General features: G+C 35.2%; 1 protein-coding gene and 1 long non-coding RNA gene across 2 annotated transcripts in view; one reads left to right on the plus strand and one right to left on the minus strand.

Moving 5' to 3' along the window:
* The window catches only part of si:dkey-112e17.1, a 54468-nt gene extending 31628 nt beyond the window's left edge, over positions 1-22840 (minus strand). Inside the window, exon 1 of the mRNA XM_068221410.1 lies at positions 22702-22840. Coding sequence (XP_068077511.1) covers positions 22702-22782 — 81 coding nt within the window. The 5' untranslated portion in view covers positions 22783-22840. The remainder of the gene's footprint in view (positions 1-22701) is intronic.
* On the plus strand, positions 16699-19475 carry LOC137495574 (uncharacterized). The gene is made up of 6 exons (XR_011015462.2): positions 16699-16727; positions 17046-17152; positions 18123-18249; positions 18427-18512; positions 18810-18836; positions 18938-19475. It is a non-coding gene; the product is annotated as an uncharacterized lncRNA (long non-coding RNA).
* Positions 22841-23409: the final 569 nt, after the last annotated feature.

Here is a 23409-nt window from a genome sequence, read left to right on the forward strand (position 1 = left end):
ATGTATTTATTATATTAAAGATGATTTATCATTTCTAACTTTCTTTAGAACTTGAATCAGAAATCCCAAGTCTCCCGGACGTTCCGTGTCTCAAATACGTAGTGCACCCCACTTCACCGCTTCCTCCCCGCTCTTCAGATACGTCGCGCACATCTCCCGCAAATCTCCCCTTTTAGTCTCCCCTAAAAAAATTAATTTTCCCAACTTTAGATGTCTGCTTGAATGCACTTCAGAATCTGACAGATTGATTAGCTGTAGGCTAAAGAACAGTCATCTGAAACGTTGTCATACAGTCTTATGCCTGGATTTCATAAATAGCCTTGCATTTACTAACACAAACTATATTTGAAGTGTTTGGAAGTAATATTTGTACATATTACATGTACATATTTGTACATATAAGAAAAAGTACATATTTGTTACGGCCACTTAATATAAAGTGGGACCAGCATCTGTTTCTCCATTTGAGCTCCACCTCTTGGCCTTTTTTTTGGTTACCCCAGGTTGGTACGATGATGTGCAAACAAAATGGCAACAGTTGGCCATATCCACTTTTAGCTTCATTTGCACTCTTGAATAACTTGTGGGTGATGAAACGGATACCACCAGGGCCGGATTAACATAAGGGCTAGGTGGGGCTAAAGCCCCAGGGCCCACGGAAGAAGGGGGCCCTTGATTGGCTGAAGAATTCATTTACGCTATGATGCGGGAAACGCCTCTTTGAATTATGCTTCTCTCATCAATAATGTGAAGTATTCCTTTCGGTCTGCTGGTTTTCAAAAACAGCGACACCAATGCTAAACTGGGGCTTAGAGTGGCTGTAGCCCAATCAGAAAAATGAATAGCCCTGTTTTAGTCACCCTGGTCATCAGATGTCCCAATTTTCTCAGGACAGTCCCTTATTTTGGCACTACCGCAAGAACCGTTCAGTAGTCTAACCAAGATTCTCTGGAACAAAAAAAAAAAATTCAAACAGTCTTCATCATTGATACACTTGTATATGTAGTAACAAAAGCTAAAATGGGCGGAATCATGCTGAATGGACTCATAAATAAAGCCCTGTCTCGGCCGCGCGTCGGTTACAGCTGGATTCAATCCGGTGCGCACCCGCACAATCCTTCCATCACACAAAAAACCAAGACAGTGTGAAAACAAATCAAATACCCTTCGCAAGCAGTTATCAAAATATGCATCGTTGCGAAGTACTGTATCTATCTTAAGTACATACATTGTTATGCTTTACAGTGAGTCTAACTGAACCAGTTAGAAAGCAAACTTTTTTTAAATGAATGTTATTTTGCCCCTTTTAATGAAATATTGGTGCTAGCTTTGATTAGACAATAAATCTGATGCAAAATATATATAAATGAAAAATATATATAAAATTTTATAGGCATGCTAGCCTACTGTAACTCAGATAACCACAATAAGCTATTTTGGATCTTAGAAACATGGATCTTCAAGATATTATATCATTAGGGATTTATGGTCAGCTGTGGTTCTAAAGAAATGTTTTAAAGGTAAAGTATTTACCTGTTTAAAGTATTTATTATAAAGCAATTCCATTTAGTAAGTACTGCAAATGTGTTTTTTCTTTGTTTTGCTGATTTTTGCAGCCTGTTTGAACTTGAAAATTCATATTATGTTATTACTTAATTTTTTATACTTGCAGGCCTATTTTAATAAAATAGAAAAAATACATAATAATCAAACATAAATAAAATGGTGGAAAATTTGCAATGACAATAATAACAACAATGTGGGTTTCCTCTGGGTATATATGTGAGATTGATAACTGCAGCCAAAAGAGGTTTTACAGATTTACTGTCCTGTCCATGATGCTCCTGATTGGCTGTAGATCATTGTCAATCAATCTCCTCCGTGTCTCCTGTACATTACAGAATGTGTTCAGCTTTCCAAATTCACATAAATCTCATAACATAAGTTTCAACAAGGATGGCAAAAGGGTTGTAACTGTCCGCAGCAAGACAATCGCAAAGGGGATCGCACAACAGATGTAATATAGGTTTTTATCAGTGTACGCACACTGCTGTCTGTGGTGCCCAGCAATGACTCAGGACACTGTTCATATTTCTGCCGTGCCACAGAATGCCATCTGAATGGTTTCATTTTAAATAACATAACAACGAATGTGCACATCCAGAGTGCATTACCTCTGTCATGCATGCGACGCATACTGTGTCTCCATTGTCACACACACTACAGGTCTTTCAGTCACTGCTAAGGTCGATGAGCGAATCAGATGTGTTTGCTTAAGGAGACATGGAAAATGTGCAGAGCTGGTGGTCCTCTAGGAACTGGTTGAGAAACACTGCATAAGGGTACATTTAGATGGCATTGTTTTCAGATAAAAATGATTTAAACATGCATTTTAGTCAGGGGAAATTTCAAAAAGTATGCAAAAAACATCCATTTTAGAGCGACTTTTTATAGCCAAGCTTAGGCAGCGTTTGAGAAAAATGATTTTAAAAAGAATTGTGATAACATTAAGTAATTGATTCGCAGAAAACCCATTAGGTCAAAGTCTAATCAAGTCCAAAAGTTTAGCAATTTGTCCTGATTCCACCCTAAATGGTGTGCTGTAATCTGGTTACTGTTGCTGTTGTTGTTGTTGCCTTTCCTTTTCAGCTGGCATTAACAGAGAGGAAACAATGTCAACTAATAGCCAATGTTATCCATTTAGGTGATGTTTTAGGCTACTGCTGTTTTTTTACGATTAACTAAAGGGTAAAGTTGGCAGTCAGCATCCACTTTGTGTTTCCAGAAGTTATGGACTCAAATAACTTCAAAGTCTTACTTCAATAATGACTCAACTGATTGCACACTCTCTTTTAGATTTGGCTTGATTCTAATATGCAACACCTTTTCCAAACCCATTTAATTCCTGATGGATAAGTCACCCTACATTTTTTACACTGACTGTTCAGTTTCATATAAAACTATTGGTGTAACGGATCACAAATCTCATGGTTCGGATCACAGTATAGTTTTTATATCTCATAGTTTTTTTTTTGACACGAATTGGACCATTTTTTGGATTAGCGGAAAAGGGGAGGAGACAAATGTCAATTCCTTTACATTTATTACAAAAACAATACTGCAAAACACTTTTAGCTTTAACAAAAATTACTTAGAATCTGTCATTTTATTAAAAATAAAATGAACAAATAATCAGCTAAATAAAAATAAATAGTAAAATATTCGGTACTGAAAAATTCACTGCTACTACTGTTGCTGAGAACACTAAATGTAGAAATCTAACATTATAATTTGTACAACCCATTTTTATTTTTAGTCTCATTTTCAATAAATGATTAAATAATTCACTCATAAAACTTCATGTTTCAATGTTTGATGATCATTTTTGAAGAATTATTTAGTGGCATATTTTAATGGTTGATTGTCGCCACCTACTAGCCAAATAAATGTAATTGCTGACTACAATTTTATTTTTGAGCGTCGTTAAATGCTTATGACAGTGATTTTAATCTTTAACATAAACGTCAGTGGTTTTATCTAAACTATAAACTATTATACTAGTACTTCTGTGTTTTTTGACTGTTTATAATCCAAGCACTAAATCTCTTTCTTGATTTTTGTTTTTCAATTACAGATTTAAATGCAGCGATTCAAAAGATTAAGAAACATAAGCAAATCACAGTCATTTACAATTTATGTTGCGTGGGTGTTGCGATCCCGATCTTTTAATGATTAATCGTGCAGCTTACACTGAAAGCATTAATGCAGGCTAAACAATTAATGACAGAAAACACCTTTAATGAAACCCACTACATCCCGAATAACCTTCCATAACATCTTCCATCATCATTATATTTTATTGGAAAGCCTAAATGCTTTCATACATGTGATTTGAATGAGGCGAGAGGCGATCTCTCTCTGATCGTTATAAATTTAGGATTAATCTACCAGTAAAAATATATAATAATCCACAGGTCACGTGTGTTCAGAACTGTGGGTTGTGATCCATCCAAATCACGGATCAAATGTGATACGTAACACGCCTACATAAAACCGTGTCACATAGCAGAAGTAAAGTGGGGTATGAAACTCAGAAGGAATAGTTAACCCAAAAATCTAATTCTGTTAATAATTACTTTCCCTTATGTCATTCCAATCCCCTGAGGCCTTTGTTCATCTTCAGAACAGAATTTAAGACTTTTTAGATGGAATCAGAGAGCTCTCGTCAGAGCGATCCAGATGCTCAAAGTCCAGAAAAGGAGCCAAAAATAGTCAAAACATTCCATGTGACTTCAGTGTTTAAACTGTAATCATACTACTGTAAGAGCATTACTGGGTCAACAAAAAAAAAAATTGATGTTTTCCTCATCAGATTCCATATTTAATGCAGGCAATATGCCTCTTATGGCTGTGCTGCTTGCTTACTTTAATGGAAAATACAATGCACTGGTCAATGTAAATACAAGTAGATGCAATCGTCCTGGCCAAATCGGCCCACTGGCCTTTGTCCATCATGGCCTCCTAACCCTCCCCATATCATAACTGGCTTTCTCGCTCCACCAATCAGCTGGTGTGTGGTGTGCTGTCTGGCGCAAAATGGCTGCCGTCACGTCATTCAATTGGATGCTGCACACTGGTGGTGGATGAGGAGATTCCCCCCATTGTGTAAAGCGCTTTGCATGCCCAGAAAATGTAAATGTAATATATAAATGTAAAAAATTATTATTATTATTATTATTATTATTCTTACATGAAATTTTTTGACAATGTTTTGGTTCCTGGACTTTAAATGACTTGGGATTGTTGCTGTTGGAGGATAAGAGAGTTCTCGGATTTAATTAATATCTTAATATGTGTTTTGAATATGAATGAATCTCTTAGGTTATTTGACCAACATGATGGTAAGTATTTAATAACAGAATTATTATTATATATTTTTTTGGGTGAATTATTCCTTTAAGATTAATAGGCCACAAAAGAACAGATTTATAAAAAGATTAATTTAAGTATCTTGGCATAACTCTAGACATTAATTTAAAACTTGATAGTCATGTTAAAATATAAGTAAAAAGTTAAGCAAAGTATAAACTGTTTTCGTTTTATAAGAAGGTTTTTAACATATCAAACAGTAAAATTATTCATGCACACAATGATATTCTCTCACTTGACGCATTGCACTACATCATGGTCACAAGCCTCTTTAACTACATTGAAGCCTATTGACTCAATAAATAAACAAGCAGTTAAAACTATGGACTTAAAGCCTATGTGATGGCATCATTGTGAAGTTTTATGCAAACATAACCTTTTTAGTTTCGATAGTTTTATTAAATTTAATTATCTTAAATTGGTTTTAAATGGTGAAATAATCATGTTCCAATGCTCCATGTTCCAAAATGTTCCAATTTTCTGATTTAATCAGTAAGCATTAAACCTAGTCACACGAGCAACTGCTAATGGTTACTGTCTAGTGCCAAAGTGTAAGACCTCTTTTGCTCATTCTGTTTTCTCTGTTAAGGGAGCCAAACTGTGGAATGATTTACCTGTTAGCCTAAAATCAGAAAGTAATCTAAATATTTTTAATTATTTCTAAGTAATTTTATGTAAAGAATTATCAATGTTGTGTATATGCATTTATTATATTTCCATTTTGTAAATTTTGTCAAGCCTCCTGTGGACAGGTGTTGAGAATTAGCAAGTTTGCTATAACACTTAAACAAATTACATTCCAGTGTAATTGTGATGTCCATGTCAAATAAATAAATAAATAAATAAATAAATAAAATGCAAGTCAATGGATATCAGCACTTAAAAGTATTCATAGCACTTGACCTTTTCCACATTTTTTTGTTACAGACTTATTCAAAACTGGATAAAAATTTATTATTTCCTCAATTCTACACACAATAGCCCATAATGACAATGCAAAAAAAGATTTTTCACCTCACCTAATAAAACCAGAAACAGGTGTAAAAGTCCATTTACAGTAACTGATTTATTTTTTTAGACTTAATTTTTATGCAACTCGCAATGACTTTGAATGATCTGTCTTATACAAGTGTGTACTGTGTGACTAAATGGCAGTGGAGGAAGAAGGACGTCAACTCTTGTTTGATGTAGCACAACTGGGGCGCGATAACCAGCAGGACATTATGTAAATGCCTCATACTTATTACCCTCGTTTCAATAAAATGCTATCTAACCAAATAGCACAGACTTCCAATGTCCCCTGTGGGAGAAAAGACAACTTTACTAATTACGCCATACCAGTGCGGGACGATGATGTAACAGAGCTGGGATGTTTGGCATTATAAGAATGTCCCATTTCCTATTTGGCACTTTGGGTGGCATTCATGTGAAATGTACCATGCATGGTACACTGCCCTAACCAGCAGATAGTCCAGTATTATGGTGGAGCCACCGTAATGACCCAATTTCGTTTGTTTCACAGAGAAAAGGGAGGTGCTTGCAGAAATCTCGCAAACCACTGCCAAACTTTTCTTTTTTGTTGTCTTATGGAATTAGACGTGATCATTTTAGACTCATTGAACCAAATGGTTTTCTACAGGTTTGGTGGAATCAGAAACCTCTTCAGCACACTTGGACATTAGCCGATTGCATTTCCCTTGTTTCTGCTTGGATTTACCCTACATGCTTGTCTTGAACCTTTTTTCACCTCTCGTTCCCGTTTAGTCTGTCTCTCATGTTCATGTGCATTGCTCAACCTTCCTGTTGTGCTAACCTGAAATCGGCTTACTTTACATCCCAGCAGTGAGTGCCATTTGACCGGCTCAAATGTCAGGCCTGCAATTATTAGCGTAATAGCGCATGAACCTGAGGTAAACTCTGGACAACATGAGGTTTTGACCAACTGATCTCTGTTAGATAAGCTTCGGTGGAGAAAAGCACCGGGGCAAAAATCAATACTAAATTGTATGCAAAAGCTAGGTACAGGTAGGTAGCTTGTAGGTAATAATGTTGCAAAAAATGTTTCACAAGACCTCAGAGTACAGTTTTAAGTCATCAATATTAATTTACTTTTGCCTGTGTATGTTTTATTGACTTTATAAGTCTATAAGTGCCAATAGCCATTGACTTGCCTTTTATGAAGCTGTACTTTTGTGGCTTTTTAATCTTAAAGGAATTGTTAACCAAAAAAAGAGAACAAATGTCAGGCAATTATTAGCATAATAGCGTAAGAACCTGAGGTAAACTCTGGACAACATGAGGCTTTGACCAACTGATCTCTGTTAGATAAGCCTCAATGCAGAAAAGCACCCATCACAAAAAAATATACATTGCATCCGGAAAGTATTCATAGCGTTGGACTTTTTCCACAATTTTTTTTTGTTACAACCATATTTCAAAATGGATTAAATTAATTGATTTCCTCTAAATTCTACACACAATAGCCCATAATGACAATGTGAAAAAGATTTTCTCAAACTGTTGCAAATTTATTGCAAATATAAAACCTGAAAAATCACATGTACATAAACATTCACAGCCTTTGCTCAAAACTTTGTTGATGCACCTCTAGCGGGAATTACAGCCTCAAGTCTTTTTTAATATGGTGCCACAAGCTTGGCCCACCTGTCTTTGAGAATTTTTGCCCATTCCTCTTTGCAGTACCTCTCAAGCTCTATCTGGTTGGATGAGAAGCGATGGTGTACAGCCATTTTCAGATCTCTCCAGAGATGTTCAATAGGATTTGACTCTAGGCTCTGGCTAGGCCACTCAAGGACATTCAAAGAGTTGTTGTGAAGTCACTCCATTGGCAGTGTGCTTTGGGTCATTGTCCTGCTGGAAGATGACTGGTCGCCCCAGTCTGAGGTCAAGAGCACTCTGAAGCAGGTTTTCATTCAGGATGTCGCTGTACATTGCTGCATTCATCTTTCCCTCTATCCTGACTAGTCTTCCAGTTGCTGCTGATGTAAAAAAAATCCTCACAGCATGATGCTGCCACCATCATGCTTCACTGTAGGGATGGTGTTAGCCTGGTGATGAGCGGTGCCTGGTTTTCTCCAAATGTGTTTAGAGTTTCAGAGCAGCAGAAATTTTTCTGTAACCTTCTCCAGCCCTGTGCCTGAAGGTAATCCTGTCTCTGAGGTCTACAGACAGTTCCTTTGTCTTCATGCTTGGTTTGTGCTTTGGCATGCACTGTCAACCCTGGGTCCTTATATAGACAGGTGTATGCCTTTTCAAATCATGTCCAACCAACTGAATTTACCACAGGTAAATCCCAATTAAGCTGCTGAAACATCTCAAGAATGATCATTGGAAACACAGAATGTACCTGAGCTCAATTTAAAGATTCACGGCAAAGGCTGTGAATACTTATGTTCATGTGATTTTTCAGGTTTTTTATTTTTAATCAATTTACAACAATTTCAAAAAATCTTTTTTCCCCATTGTCATTAAAAGGGTAATGTGAGTCGAATTTTGAGGGAAACAAATGAATTGAATCTATTTAGGAATAAGATTGTAACATAAAAAAATGTGGAAAAAGTAAAGCGACATGAATACTTTCCGGATGCACTGTATACAGTCAACAAGAAATGAGGGCATCATAAACCCTCTGGGCAGGTTAGAAACACTATAAAGAGGCAGCTATAAAGTGATACTATGTGATATAAGCAGTTTTGGACATCTAACCTTCACATGTGTGCACAGATGACACTACATAATAGCCCTAGGGTTTTCCCATAGAATCTAAATGCAGATTCAGATGGCAATGAAATTTTAATAATAATTTACTATATCACTGCAAAAGAATGCAAGCACCAGCATTATCAACCTTTTATTTTTAACCGATTATGATTGATATTATTATTATTTTATTGCCCAATTATATTATATAATAATACCGAGTCATATTTTTATAAGCTGTAAGCTTTAAACCCAATCAATGATGTTAAAATCAATGATGTTAAACTGACTAAATCATATATTGTACCAAAATATGTGCAGTTCTACTCTTGACTGCTTATGAAATAAACCCTTAAAAGTCCTCTTAATTGGAGACCATAGATATTTACATTAGATGTCGCCTACGCTATTAGTGTCTTTTGGAAGGAATGCACCAATAGAGCTGCCATTTTAGCACAGGGTAGCGCTCCTTTTAAATGAATGTGGGAGCAAGGTGCAGTAGAGGACTGGCTATCCAGAGCCAAAGATATATAAAGTACACATATATACACATATCTATGATCGGGAGTTTTCCCGGTGGTCAGTATGCAAATTTTTTTTAAATGACGAAAATTATAATTTTACCTTTTTTAACATTGATGGATAAGTGATCGCACGGGCATAGAGCATGTGTTTGGGTGCATGGAAATGTATTATCCTCCCTCCCTGTTAAATCTGATCTAATCCATGTCCTGAAACACACCCCTCTCCTGCTTTCACTTCTCTAACAAAGGGAGCGATTTGTTTGTGAAAGAATGTCCGTTATGAACGACTCGTCCATTTAGACGACAATTTTACAAGTTTCTAGCAAAGCAGCATCTTGTTTTCATATTTCATTTACATTGTTTGCCGATTTTATTCAACCAAACTAGCATAAGCCTAGTCTTTTGTGTGAGTTGGTGCTACTTTCCTTATGATCAGTGCAGTAAGTGACTGTATTATCATCAATACTTATTTAGCACAAAAGTTTGTAACATATAAAAATGTAAAAAACTAAATCTTCCAAATTAACTGTTCCACCTTTATGCTTTGTTTTCTTTGTTTGCTTGTTACTACACCCGTACACAGCACTAAAGTCCTGCATCTTTACATTGGCTTTAGTCTTGACTAACTGCGGTTGAATGACATTTGTCCTGGGAGCACTGTACAAATGTGGCGGCGCTACTGACGCATGCTAAGGGGCCGTAATCTGGTGTTTATAGCTATGATTTGAGACCAAGACAAATGAAGACAATACCAAAACCTTTAAAAACTAGCCTTGAAAACAAAACCACATAATTATATATAATAATGATAATAATAAAAAATATATATATATATATATATTTATTTATTTTTTATTTTTTCTGTTTATTATTATTATTATCATCCTCATTATCTTTTTTCACCCTTTTCTCTGTATTTTTATTCAATTACAGAATATGTTTCTACTATAAACTGTTGATGCAACAGTGACTCTTGAACTGAAAACAAGCCTCCTGCACTTTTAACACCAACAGTCTGTAGCTGATTCACTGAGCGAGAGTGAGGAAAACAGAGCCAGATAAACTCACAGCTGTCGCAGAGAACAGCACATTTCACAGTGAGAAAAACACCACGCTGGAACTCACTTTTCCATCTGACAGACACACACACACACACACACACACACACACACACACACACACACACACACACACACACACACACACACAGCTGCCCCCTTATTTAACCCCAGTAAACATTTCTTTAGTTTGTCATATTTCCAATAACACACTCCTGCTTGTCCCAACAACATTATCTGTACTGTTCGGAATACAACAATCTAAAAAGTAAGAAGTCATTTAGAAGCAAAGTTTCTACCCTGTTCTTTACCCATTCCCTTTAATAGCGTCAGAGTGTTTTCACAACAGAAGTTTCAGAGATAATATGAGCTGACAATATGACTACTGAAATTGTGCAAGCAGAGAGCTTAAGCCCCGTTCGCCACACACACACACACACACACACACACACACACACACACACACACACACACACACACACACACACACACACACACACACACACACACACACACACACACACACACACACACACACACACACACACAGAATTGCACAAACACCCCGTGAGTCCCCCATAAACATGCTATGGGCCCCTGCAAGGGGGCTGGGAGAGGAGCACGGCTATTTATTGGTTGTGAAAAGTGAGACTGTTCCAGGCACAGAGAGCCCGTGATGATGTGTTACAACCGGTTACATCAGTCATAGGCTGCCACTGCATAATGAAGCCAACAGGACAGAAAGATGACAGTATTTTACGGTGACATTTGGATGAAAATTTTGCACATACAAAAAAAAAAAAGTTTAAAAACAGAGAACTTTCAAATAGAAGTGTAAATGACAAGACATTAAATGGATATAAATAAAGAATGAATTAATTGCTCTTTATTGAACATGTAGGCATTGCATTTTTTGGAAGGACACTTTATTCTAGGGCTGAGCCGATAAGCAAAAACATGCCAGATTGCAATCAAATTTACGTTGATAAAGATGATAAGCTCTGGACATTTTTACTCAATTTTGATCATAAGAGCCAATCACACAGCAGAAATATGCAACAACAGGAAACTATAATTGTGTTGATATTAGGGATTCCCAAAAAAAAGGTCACGCTGCGTTACCCAGTATTGTTTTGCATGCTCGCTTCACTTTACCGCCAGCAGTATCTGCCTCCAGTCATGGTTGGGATACTCTTTTAAAAGAGGAAGCATTAACAACTTACATCAACATATATATCGTTAACGTTCCTAATAAAAAATAATTATCGAGATTGCAATTTTGTTATATTGCCCAGCCGTGCTATTTACTACATAACTGCAGGTTAACTATGTTTATATCCACTTGTTAATTGTAACATCACCCAAAGCAGCTTCCAGGTCCAGGCGGTCTATCAAAGTGTATGGTGAGACACATCAAATAATAAAGGTTTTGAAATCGATGTAATACTTTTGAAAATCACAAAATCGCAATATATATCCATGCCTAATATCCGATGGCCAGAAAGTGATTAATATTTCTTTACCTGATAAAATTTTGGTATTTGTGATGCAGCAAGCCCAGAGAATTATTTGTACACTATGATTTTATATAAAATTAACTTTAATGTGTAATATGACTAAAAAGTAGTCATAAACAAATATTTTCTCAATTCAAATGAGTAGCAGCTTGGAACTGAAAACAGTTTTCCATATGTCACCGATATGTCACAACTTCACAAGCGGATATAATGTTCACATTATACACATATCCTTAAATTCTTGAATGTCAACTGTAATCCAATAACGTGCATCTTTTGTGAATGACAATTATTGTAAAATGCGCTATACAACTAGAATTTTATTGAAATGTGAAAAAATGCAAGGGTATAAAAAAGCATGCATGCAGTTTAACTATGTGACACTCAGTATTTAATATTAATACTTAATATCTTCTTTCTTATTATGCACAAATACACTGAAAAATGATTCAAAGATGATTTATTGGATTTACTAAATTTTTTAATTAAAGTACGTGATTTGTAAACAATTTATTTGGGTGGAATTTAAACATACAAATTGTTTGCAACAATTTTGCAGAAATCATTTATTTCAGCGTACACTGTAAAATGTTGGGCTGTATAACCCCAATGTTGGTTATATATTGAAATATTTAAGGTACTTTTTTCAATTAAATTTAAATGACTCTTGTTAAAGCAACAGTTTGGTTTGTCCATATTTGACTAATATTTGACTAATATTTGATTATGGAAGTTGTTTTGTTTTTTGAAAGGTACAGATAATGTGTAATAATGTAAAAATGTTCAGTATAAACCAAAATATCGTAGAAAAAAATATTTAACTACGGTGCATGAAATGCAAGTTTCATGAATATATACACACTTGAAGTCAGATTTATTAGCCCCCTTGAATTATAAGCTCCCCTGTTTATTTTTCCCCCAATTTCTGTTTAACAGAGAAAAGATTTATTCAAAACATTTCTAAACATAGAAGCTTTAATAACTCATTTCTAATAACTGATTTATTATATATCTCTTATATCTTTGCCATGATGACAGTAAATAATATTACTTCTATACAGCTTAAAGTGACATTTAAAGGCTTAGCTAGATTAATTAGGTTAACTAGGCAGGTTAGGGTAATATATATATTTATACAACAGTTCTGTCTGGTTCTCGAATCTGATTGGCTGATAGCCGTGATATATTTAAGTAATATCAGCACCCGTACAGCCTCTTTACCCTTTGTGTATCCGCTTGTTAAGTGGTGACGTATGTAATACTGTTTCCAGGTCCAAGCCGCCATTCATTTGAGTTGAGAAATCACTCGTTTATGATCACTTTTTATTCATATCACACATTACAGTTAATTTTACATAAAGTCATAGTGTACACAACAATCTCTGGGCTTGCTGCAAAAACAAATACCAACATTTTTACAATTTATAAAAAAATTAATCAATTTCTAGCCATTGGATATTAAGCATGGACATATATATTGCGATCATGATTTTCGAAAGTATTAAATCGCTTTGTAAACATTTATAATTACCATTTCATGGGTCTCCCCATTCAGTTGAATAGAGCGCTTGGACCCGGAAGCCGCTTCGCGTGACATCACACTTAACAAGCGGATTATATAAATACAATATACAAATATGTGTGTGTATATATGTATGTATAAATATATATATATATATATATATATATATATATATATATATACATATATACATATGTACATATAAATATGTGTGTATATATGTATATATATATATATATATATATATATATATATATATATATATATATATATATATATATATATATATATATATATATATATATACATATATATATATATATATATATATATATATATATATATATATATATATATATACACACACACACATATATACACACACACACACACACACACAAACACACACACACACACACACACATATACATACATATACATATACATACATACATACATACATACATATATACATACATGCATACATGCATACAAACATTATATATATATATATATATATATATATATATATATATATATATATATATATATATATATATATATATATATATATATATATATATATACATATATATATATATATATATATATATATATATATATATATATATATATACACACACACACATATATACACACACACACACACACACACAAACACACACACACACACACACACATATACATACATATACATATACATACATACATACATACATACATACATATATACATACATGCATACATGCATACAAACATTATATATATATATATATATATATATATATATATATATATATATATATATATATATATATATATATATATATATATATATATATAATTCAGAATCAACTAACAAGTTAATGCAATTTCTTTTAATATTATGTGTATTAAGCAATTTTTTTCTTAATCGAAAAAAAGAAACCAAAAAAAATATTAAGTAATATTACTTCATATTAATAGAGTACTTTGGTACTATTTTTATGAATTCATTTAGAATGCAGTTTTACATTTTATTTTTCCCCAGTAACCCTGAAATTGGTTATAATAGTCATTTGGCATTCACTCTAGACCATAGTCCCTCCACTGTACTTCTGGTGGTTATCCTTCATAAATCATTCAAAACAGTTCCTCTGCAGCTTCACACAGAATGAGGGAAATGCACATTAGTGGTTCACTCACATTAAAACAGTCATGAGTGGCTTTCTCCATTCTCTGTGGGCCGGGTGAAAATGTCACAGCTGTGTGGGTTTGACACAGCATTATTGGTAGGGTGAGGTTGAATAATTGTCAGAACTCATTCACAGAGCTGCAAGTGCTTTGCGTAAATATGCGAACACAAATGCAAGCATGCACGCAGGAATTCACGACTGACAGAGTGCCAACCGCATAACTCAAAAAACGAGAGCAACCAATAGTACCAAAATATTGACAATGACTACCAAATCCTACTAAGTTTATCAAATCAATTATATCTCAAACCATCCTAGATGACATAAAAACATTTTGTGAGAGTGGGGGTCGTGCAGCAAATTCCAAAGTTGATTTGTGCACAGTTCTGAAAATCAAGTTAATTCAAGAGGACAAAGGGAGCATTTAGAGGGGCCAGATAATTGCGTTGAGACATTGAGGTGCACACACTCAGTAACTGAAGCCATGCACATCAACAATGCAATAAAGCCTTTGTTTAACGGCTCAGGATTCTCAGAATCCACGGACGAAGACCAAATCTGACAGCTCAGCACCTCATCTAGACCTTGTCCTAATGTGACACCCACCAAAAAAAAAGCTAGTAAACAAACAAACAAAAAGAGACATCATATTGCCCTGTGCTGTTTTACAAAGTAGTTAACCTTAATGTATTTGTGGTATCATGGCATACAAATTAATTTTGCTTTAAACGGCATTGGAATTTGTAAATGTATAGTTTTCAACCCAGGCTCATTCTGAAAACATACCTCTATATACATTTTTAGAGAGTGCCAAATACGTCCTAGGAGGTAAGGTTTTTGCAGTTTTTTGTTTTGGCAAATCCACCAGAGGCTGCTGTTTACGCTTTTTGAGATCTCAAGTTTCTCTGGTGAGTGCCATTCGCGCCTGCTGTAAATCTACCAGAGGCTGTTGTCAACTGACTGATTGACTGAATGAATGATTGACTGACATCCACCCTCCTCCTTCCTAAACCCAACCAATAGTGTCTTCAAAAGCACAGATTGACCCACCCACCCACTTTCCTAAACTCAACCAACAATTTTCAAACGCAATCCAGAAAAAGAAAAGCCCTCACCTGATTTTTACCACGTTTTCAGATTTTACCACATTCTCACCCTGTTATTTACTTGTTAATTTTATTTTTTGTAGCTTTTTTGTGCTACCCACTTTTCTGAAACTTTCTGAACTTGAACCCCATCATTGTTGTCAACTCTTCTCTGCATCTCAAGTCCACTGACGTACATGGCAAGCTAATTGGACAAACTGGTAACAGAGGGAAAGCCTTCCATATGGAGGCATGCCGTCAGCTGCTATGTGTGAAAAGGAAAAGAATCATACCACCCTGTAGTGTTCATTTTAAAAACGAAATCTAGCCATGCATACTTCTCGCTACATAATTCACAATCTCCAGAAACGTATATAAGGCTACGCTTTCAGAATGAGTCTGTCAGAAGTTTTGCTTATTTGACTTAATTGTGTAGTTTTGTTTAAGTATGCACACATACTTAAATAAGCATGATTTCAGCATTTGTAATTAAAACAACATTTATGTATAAAACGTGACAAATATATTACTATTGTGCAGTTGAATGTATTCATAAAACAATAGTAATAGTGGCAGTAAGAATAGTTGTAATGAATTACTGCAATTCTATGCAAATGTCAACCTTGCCATGAAACAAAACATGCTTTCACCAAAATAGCAATACCTTTTCCGAGTTTGTGTGTAGGCTTGTATTTTACAGTAAGATAATAATACTCAAAATGGTCTCTGTCAATGTTTTTAAACAATTATATTTGATTTTACACAAGTGCCAATTTCACATCTGTCACATCCATAATAAAGCTCGTTCCTCATAAATGCAAATATGTCAAATAAAATAAAATCAATCATTTGTATTCTATAGTGAGTCAACTCTTATCCTTTTGATTAGCATTATTTCTTTTGGGTTAGGCAATTTAATTCAATCTACACAGCAAATTCATCTGAGTTAAATTCTCGGTGTTGAAGCATTTCAGAGTAAAGTGTTGACGTTAAAGAGTTAGATTTTGATAAATGAATATAATAAGAGTTAGAATTGATTTTATTCAGTGCGAAATCAAGGAGTTATCTTTTCAACTCTTGGTGGTGTTATTTCCAACATCCGGGAATTCATGCAGCCCCAGTCACTGAAGAATTTTCCAGACGCCATTTTCCATCTGAGGTTTAGAACAGCAACTGGTGAGTCAAACTACCTAAATGTTGGTATTTTACTGACTTTCTTTGAGGAAATACAGTTGTAAACATATTGTTAAGTTAATAACTTTAGAATGGAGTGACAATTTTAATCTTCTGCGGTTCATTCATGGTCGTCTGTGTATCTAGCTTAACTGCATTACTATTCTTCTTTTCAAGAATGTTTTTATATATGCTCACGCATACATAGTGCATAAAAACATCAAATGTACATGTTCAACATATTTCTGTCACGCTTAATGCCATTTTGTGCGTTGTTACCCATCTGTAAAATAAAATCGACACTTCTCCTTTAATTCGAAGCAAACTAGCGAGGGAATCCCCGGAGCAGCCTAGCCTACTCTGCCCGGATGCTAATGGCAACAGAGGACGGTTTCCATAAGCTCTGAAGAGTTTCTAAAACATATCTGGTGAGTAAATTAACATATGCTTACTTGTAAAAGGCTTCCTGACTAAAACATATGATTGTTTGTTATTCGTGTACGTTAATTTGGTTATTTTAAACACCGCGGCCCTTTTAAACTGGTTCATTCGTGTCCGTCCATATACCGTTAACGTTAGTTCATAGACTCGCGTGATAACGTACGCTTGAATTATATTAAGCGTTGACAACCATTAAAGTCGGAATGTTAACATTAATGTCTTTAAATGACTGCGTTTGCACTTTCTCAGGCATTTAAGGTTACAGAAGTCTCCCGGAAGTTGCGGGACTAACGTTAACGTTATCCCGCAAATGCACAGAGACTCCCAGATGCCCAAGTAGATGCCCGCAAATGAATGATAATCTCCCGGAAATCGCGCGTCTCCCGCCCGGTCATTAAACACTTTGCACACCCCTCTCCACCGCATCCCTCCCAGCTCTTCAGGTACGTCGCGCGCAAGTCACCCCCACCGCTCTTCAGGTACGTCGCGCGCAACTCATCCCATTGCTCTTCAGGTTCTCATCTCTCCCGCTACCTCCCGCAAATCAACTCTGTATCCCCCGAAAATTACTTTTCCCAACTCGGGATGTCTGACGTTAGTAAGTTAGGCTATTTATGTAGCCAGGAACATCTTAGTCAAGCTTTTTCTCCCGCATGATATTGTGCTTAAAACTATAGGCTAAACTTAGCATGTACTGTACACAACATTTCCTTTTTATTAAAGACAATTTAGTGCGTTGTAAACAGCCACCTGTCTGTAAAATTGATCAACTGATTCATATTTGAGCAGCCTAATGATGGTACAGGTTTGATTTGTAGATTTATTATCAATAATCAACATCTGAGTCAAAAGATATCTGAAAAAAATGTGAGGCATACTTTGTGATGTTCATCTCTCCTTTTTATCTGAAGGTTATGCATATGTGTTAGATACTAGTTTTTTGTTGTTTTTTAACAGCCACAGTTCTCTATACAATAACACAAGACCCTGTGACGGTGGCTGATTAGAGACGGATGGTGTATTTCCAGAGTTGGTGAAATGACCAAGCACACCTTCTTGGTCATATGTGGTGATAATAATGAAGGTATGTTTGATAAAGTTCTGTATTTGTTTCACAATAAGCTGAGAGGGTATTAGAGCATTAAAGAATAATGAATGACATGAAGGTGATAAGTTTTGTATTGTGGGTGAACTGTTACTTAAATAATGTTTTGCTCTTTGCTTTGAACCTTTTCTTCTTCTGCTTATCCTAATATTTTAGATTATATTTGGACCTGAAACATCTGCTTGACTCCAGTAAAGGTGGCGTCAATACTGGACCTGAAAGGGCCTAACAAGTTGAATCTGGTAAAGAAACATGCACGCACGCGCGCACGCACGCACACGCTTACAGAAAACTGTAAGTTTATGAATATTTTTTACACTGTGGCCAATATTTTGGGGAAGTCAGCATCACTAAATGATATAAAAGATTTTAAGCTCCTCTAAATTTTGCTCCAAGTGTTGTGTTAAATTCAGGATTCTGGACAGACAGCTGCCTGTTTTTCCAGTTCTAGTCATAGTGGTTAACCTAATTGTTTTTGGAGATTCCAACAGTGATGTATGTGTTTTTTCTACTTTTCCATATCCTGTCACCTCAACCAGCTGGATCATCATGAAGATTTTCAAAAGGTGAGTTTAGATTTCTTGAATGTTTTATTTACTTTAAATGTTCTTTTAAATATATCATAGAATTTGATTGCAATTTGTTTTCAAACATTTTTCTTTTCAAGCTGGAGTCTTGAAAAGTTCTTAGATGAGCATCACCCTATGTCCGTGCATCAGGAACCACCAGACAAGCGATCAGCAGCTGCTACATCGTCATGGATAAAAAGGTCATCCTGTGGCTGGGAAGCACTTCATTCACAGGACATGCTTGATGAGATTTCCTTGCTCCAGTTTGTTTTCACACAAGTTTACAGCATTTATACCTTCATTTAAACTGCTGTGTTTGATATGGAGGACCAAGGAAACACTCGAAGTGAAAGATTTGCACGCCAAGTTGTTTAAAATGTAATTTCACAAGAAAACTATGAGTTCAGAAGAAAACTATGAGTGACGCTATATTGAACTTTCAAATTGCTCTGATAACACATCAAGTTTGGACCAAAGGACTGAAACAGCCTTTTTGAGCACTGGTCATACATATTTTGTTGATACTGTCTGTACTAATAAAACATTTAAAGCATATTTGACATTGTTGCATTTTAAAAACTGAATGAATTGTAGAAGTGGTGAATGTTTTCAAATAAAATGTTTTTTCTTTTGTAATTTACAGTCTATTTTGCCTTTTTACCATATTTACACTCAAGAGAGTTGAATAAAATAACAATATATTACACCAGGCGGTGTTAAATATAGTTACATTTTTTAACTCTGCCCAGAGTTAAAATTGACCCTTTCTTCGGTGTCAATGTGCCAACCCTTTTGAAAGTGTTGATTTAACTCTGTTTTGAGTGGACCCCATGAGACACTTTCAAAGTGTTGAAATTAACACCCATAGAGTTGTTTTGGGTCCCCATATTTTGCTGTGTACAAAGTAGGTTGTCTACTGTAAATTCTCTGATTTTTTAGATCACCAGTATTGCCTTTTCAGCATAAGTATAGGACAGAAACTAGCCAGACAGAAATGTGTGAATTGTGGAGCAGGCTAAATCTTAAAAAAAAAAGCATCTGTATTTTTTAGTGAGTGTTTTTTTAATTTTTTTATTTGCTTTTATTCTTGCCATAATAAAAAAAATCTATTTGTAGAGCAGCCCATGTTCTCTTGTCATTAATATTTTAATAAACTTTAATAGGTTAAACAGTCTGAGATATGAACAAAAGCAAGTGATTAAATGAACTTTTTTTTTAATTAAAAAAGTTTGATTAAAAAAAATCTTGAATGGTTATAAAAATTGTTATAATCATTTAAATAATTTCTAAAAATAATAAAAATAATTAGTTTAAAAATCTTGAACGATATTAGTGACGTTATTCCGGAAACTTTTAACGTCTCTGTTTGTCCGTCTGACTTTACGGTCAGTTTCTTTTGACCGCCCCCTGTCGTTTTAAAGGAAATCACAACGGTGAACGTGGCAAGTATAAAAGCCTCGTCCATTTCGCAAGGTGAGCGCGCAGTCAATGAAGGTGCATGATGCGGCGCCAGGCAAAAGTAGAAATCCAGCTTTACACTTTAATTAAACTCTTCATGAATTGCTGTTAAATTGATTTTCTTTTCAGCTGAATCAGAATCCAGAACAAATGAAATGGGGAAAAGTGGAATTTGGGGAAAAAATTTAATGGATTCAGATGTCTCTAGCTTCAAGGAAGTGCTGTATAATATGACAGTATTTTCATCCCACCTTTAAAGAACTCATTTTAATATCTTTTATTCACCACACAACAAAATGTGTATACTTTTTTCTTTGGTGAAACAAAAGAGATTTTAAAGAATTCTGACTCTCTAATGTCGACTTTCCTTACACAAACTAAACAAATATACACTTTTGTCGCCTCAGAAGAAATAAATACACATTCGTTTTTTGAGAGGAAAAATACTATTTTATTTTATGGTTCAAATTAGCTCATTATGGTTCTATTTCTATGCATCTAAGCATAAAACATTTCTCTGCACTACAAGTATCAATAAATCATATCCATGGCTGGAAATGGAATAATTGGTGAAAGGCAGCATGTGGAAATGACCACAGAGCAATGTGTTTAATTGCATGAGTGGAGCACGGTTTCCACAGGAATCTGATAATCACCTCAAAAACACTAAGCTTCTCCTCAACACATATTTCCCAAACTCATATCCTTGCATGTGAAACGCAACATCAGCAGTGAACAGCTTCCATGATTAGAGCTGACAGAGTATGCAAAGGAGCTGAGGTGAAAATGTATTTAAAAAGAAAAGTGCAATACCAAAGATCCTGTAGTTCTGTACACTAAAATCTCAATTATTCCACAAGTAAAACTGCATATTGTGACAATGAGAAGATTCAATGCATAAAGTAACGGTGTAGACAATTAAGAATGATGCAGACAGGTTTCCAAAATGAAAAAAGTTTGTAAAAACTTGCCTTAGTGTGATTTTAAAAAATACAAATACAAAACAAGCTTGTTTAAAAGTTTTCATGAGTAATAACTTCTTGGTAAACTTAACTGCATATACTACCCTTCATAATAAACACACAGCTTGAAAATGTACTAAAACACTGTAATTCATACTGCGATGTTTGTGAAAAATTAATGAGCAATGTCTATCCTCTTTAAAGAGAAATTACTTTCACTGATAAAATGCAGCATCTACTTAAAAATATATAGAAAGATGATACAAAGATGACAAAATAAAAATATTTAAAAAAAAAACAGATTAAAAAACAGCAATAGCTGCATATGAAGCTTCAGTCTTTGTTAAGAGCAAATGGAAAACCTTTAAAAATTCAAGTTCAGAATCAGACACCACACAAAAAGTTAAGATAACTCAAACCATTTGAGTAAACTGATTGCAACAAACCATTTAAGTTTAAAAACGAATCCAAATGAGTACTGTGAACTTAATCCATTTGAGTAAACGAAGCAATTTGAGCACAGTAAAAACCAATAAATGAAGAGAACTCAAACCAACCTAATAGGCTAAGGTAACTCAAACCGTTTGAGGAAACCGATTGCTACAAACCATTTAAGTTAAAAAACTAATCTATATGAGTACTGTGAACTTACTCCATTTAAGTTGAAGTAATGAGGCATTTCACTCATTACCAACACGGAGTTCAAACTCTTTTCAAATGAGTAGAGCTAACTTTCAGTAAATTTTGAGTAAACTACACTCATTTCGTTTGATAAAGTGTACTGTTGGGTTGTGCAGTGCAGAGATTAGATTTTTTTACTGTTTCAATCACTTCAATTAAATTATTAGTAACGAAACAGATTAGTTTATTGCATCTCTTTAAATGATAACAATAAAGAAATTATATAAAAATAAAAATAAACTTTTATTAAATAGAGCAGCCAATTAATTTCGATGCATTTCTAAATTACTTTATAGATCTGGACAAAAGGAGCAAATCACAGTTGATCTACAAATTAGTTTTACTCAATTTCTCCACAAATTAGTTACATTTTTTATTTATTCATTAGCTATTTTTATGCACATTATTATTTGTAAATAAAGTCTGCTATTTGTAAATAAACGTCGCGGAACCATCGGATGCGGAACCGCTGGCCCGTGCTGAACTGACCCCTCTAAGCCGAACTCTCTGCCAGAACCGACCCGGACCACACAACAAGCTGCTCCACATTTTATCACAACACCTTCCCCAAACCACCGCAATAAACCCCCTTCAGAAAAAGCAATATTTTGTGATAAATAGTGTTCACCACTGCAGACTCCTCACAGTGTACTACACACTGTATACTAGATATAATCCCCGTTGTAAACATTTTGACAAGCCGAAGCAAACTGCAGACAAACAAAAGGGAAAGTGGGCTATTGCCAAACACTTGAACTCACTTTTTGCGTAAAGCATCCAGTCACCCAGAGAAGGCATACTGTCATGTACACCCCAGTCCTGCTCAGTCCGCGAAGCCCCATTTTAGTCACTCGAGCTCGGCCGGAGACGCACACAGAGCTCCACTCTCTCCATTCACCTGAGGTAGCGCGGGGGCGCGCCTTCATAAAGCGTGGACACGCAGCACAACAGCGGAGGTCTGGCGGTGCGCGTTCACGACTGCCGCGCAGCTCAATGAGTCAGAGAGACGGAGAGTTGTGTGGGTGCGTATTTGTGTGTGTGGGAGAATGATCGTTTTGACTTTAAACCCTTTTAATTTACATTACAATCTCAAAAGGAAAAAGTAAATAAAATTCACAAATAGGCAACACGGTGGTTCAGTGGTTAGCACAGTCGCCTCACAGCAAGAAGGTCGCTGGTTTGAGTCCCGGCTTGGCCAGTTGGCATTTTTGTGTGTGAAGTTTGCATGTTCTCTACGTATTGGCAAGGTTTCCCACAGTCAAAAGACCTGTGCTATAGATTAATTGAATAAACTAAATAGGCTGTAGTGTATGAGTGTGTATGGATGTTTCCCAGTGCTGGGTTGCAGTGCATCCACTGTGTAAAACATGGTGGATAAGTTGGTTGTTTATTCTGCTTTGGCGACCCCTGATGAATAAAGGGACTAAGCCGAAGAAAAATGAAGGAATTCACAAAATATCACACAAATA

Source organism: Danio rerio, chromosome 5, assembly GCF_049306965.1.
Source record: "Danio rerio strain Tuebingen ecotype United States chromosome 5, GRCz12tu, whole genome shotgun sequence".
Taxonomy (NCBI): Eukaryota; Metazoa; Chordata; class Actinopteri; order Cypriniformes; family Danionidae; genus Danio; species Danio rerio.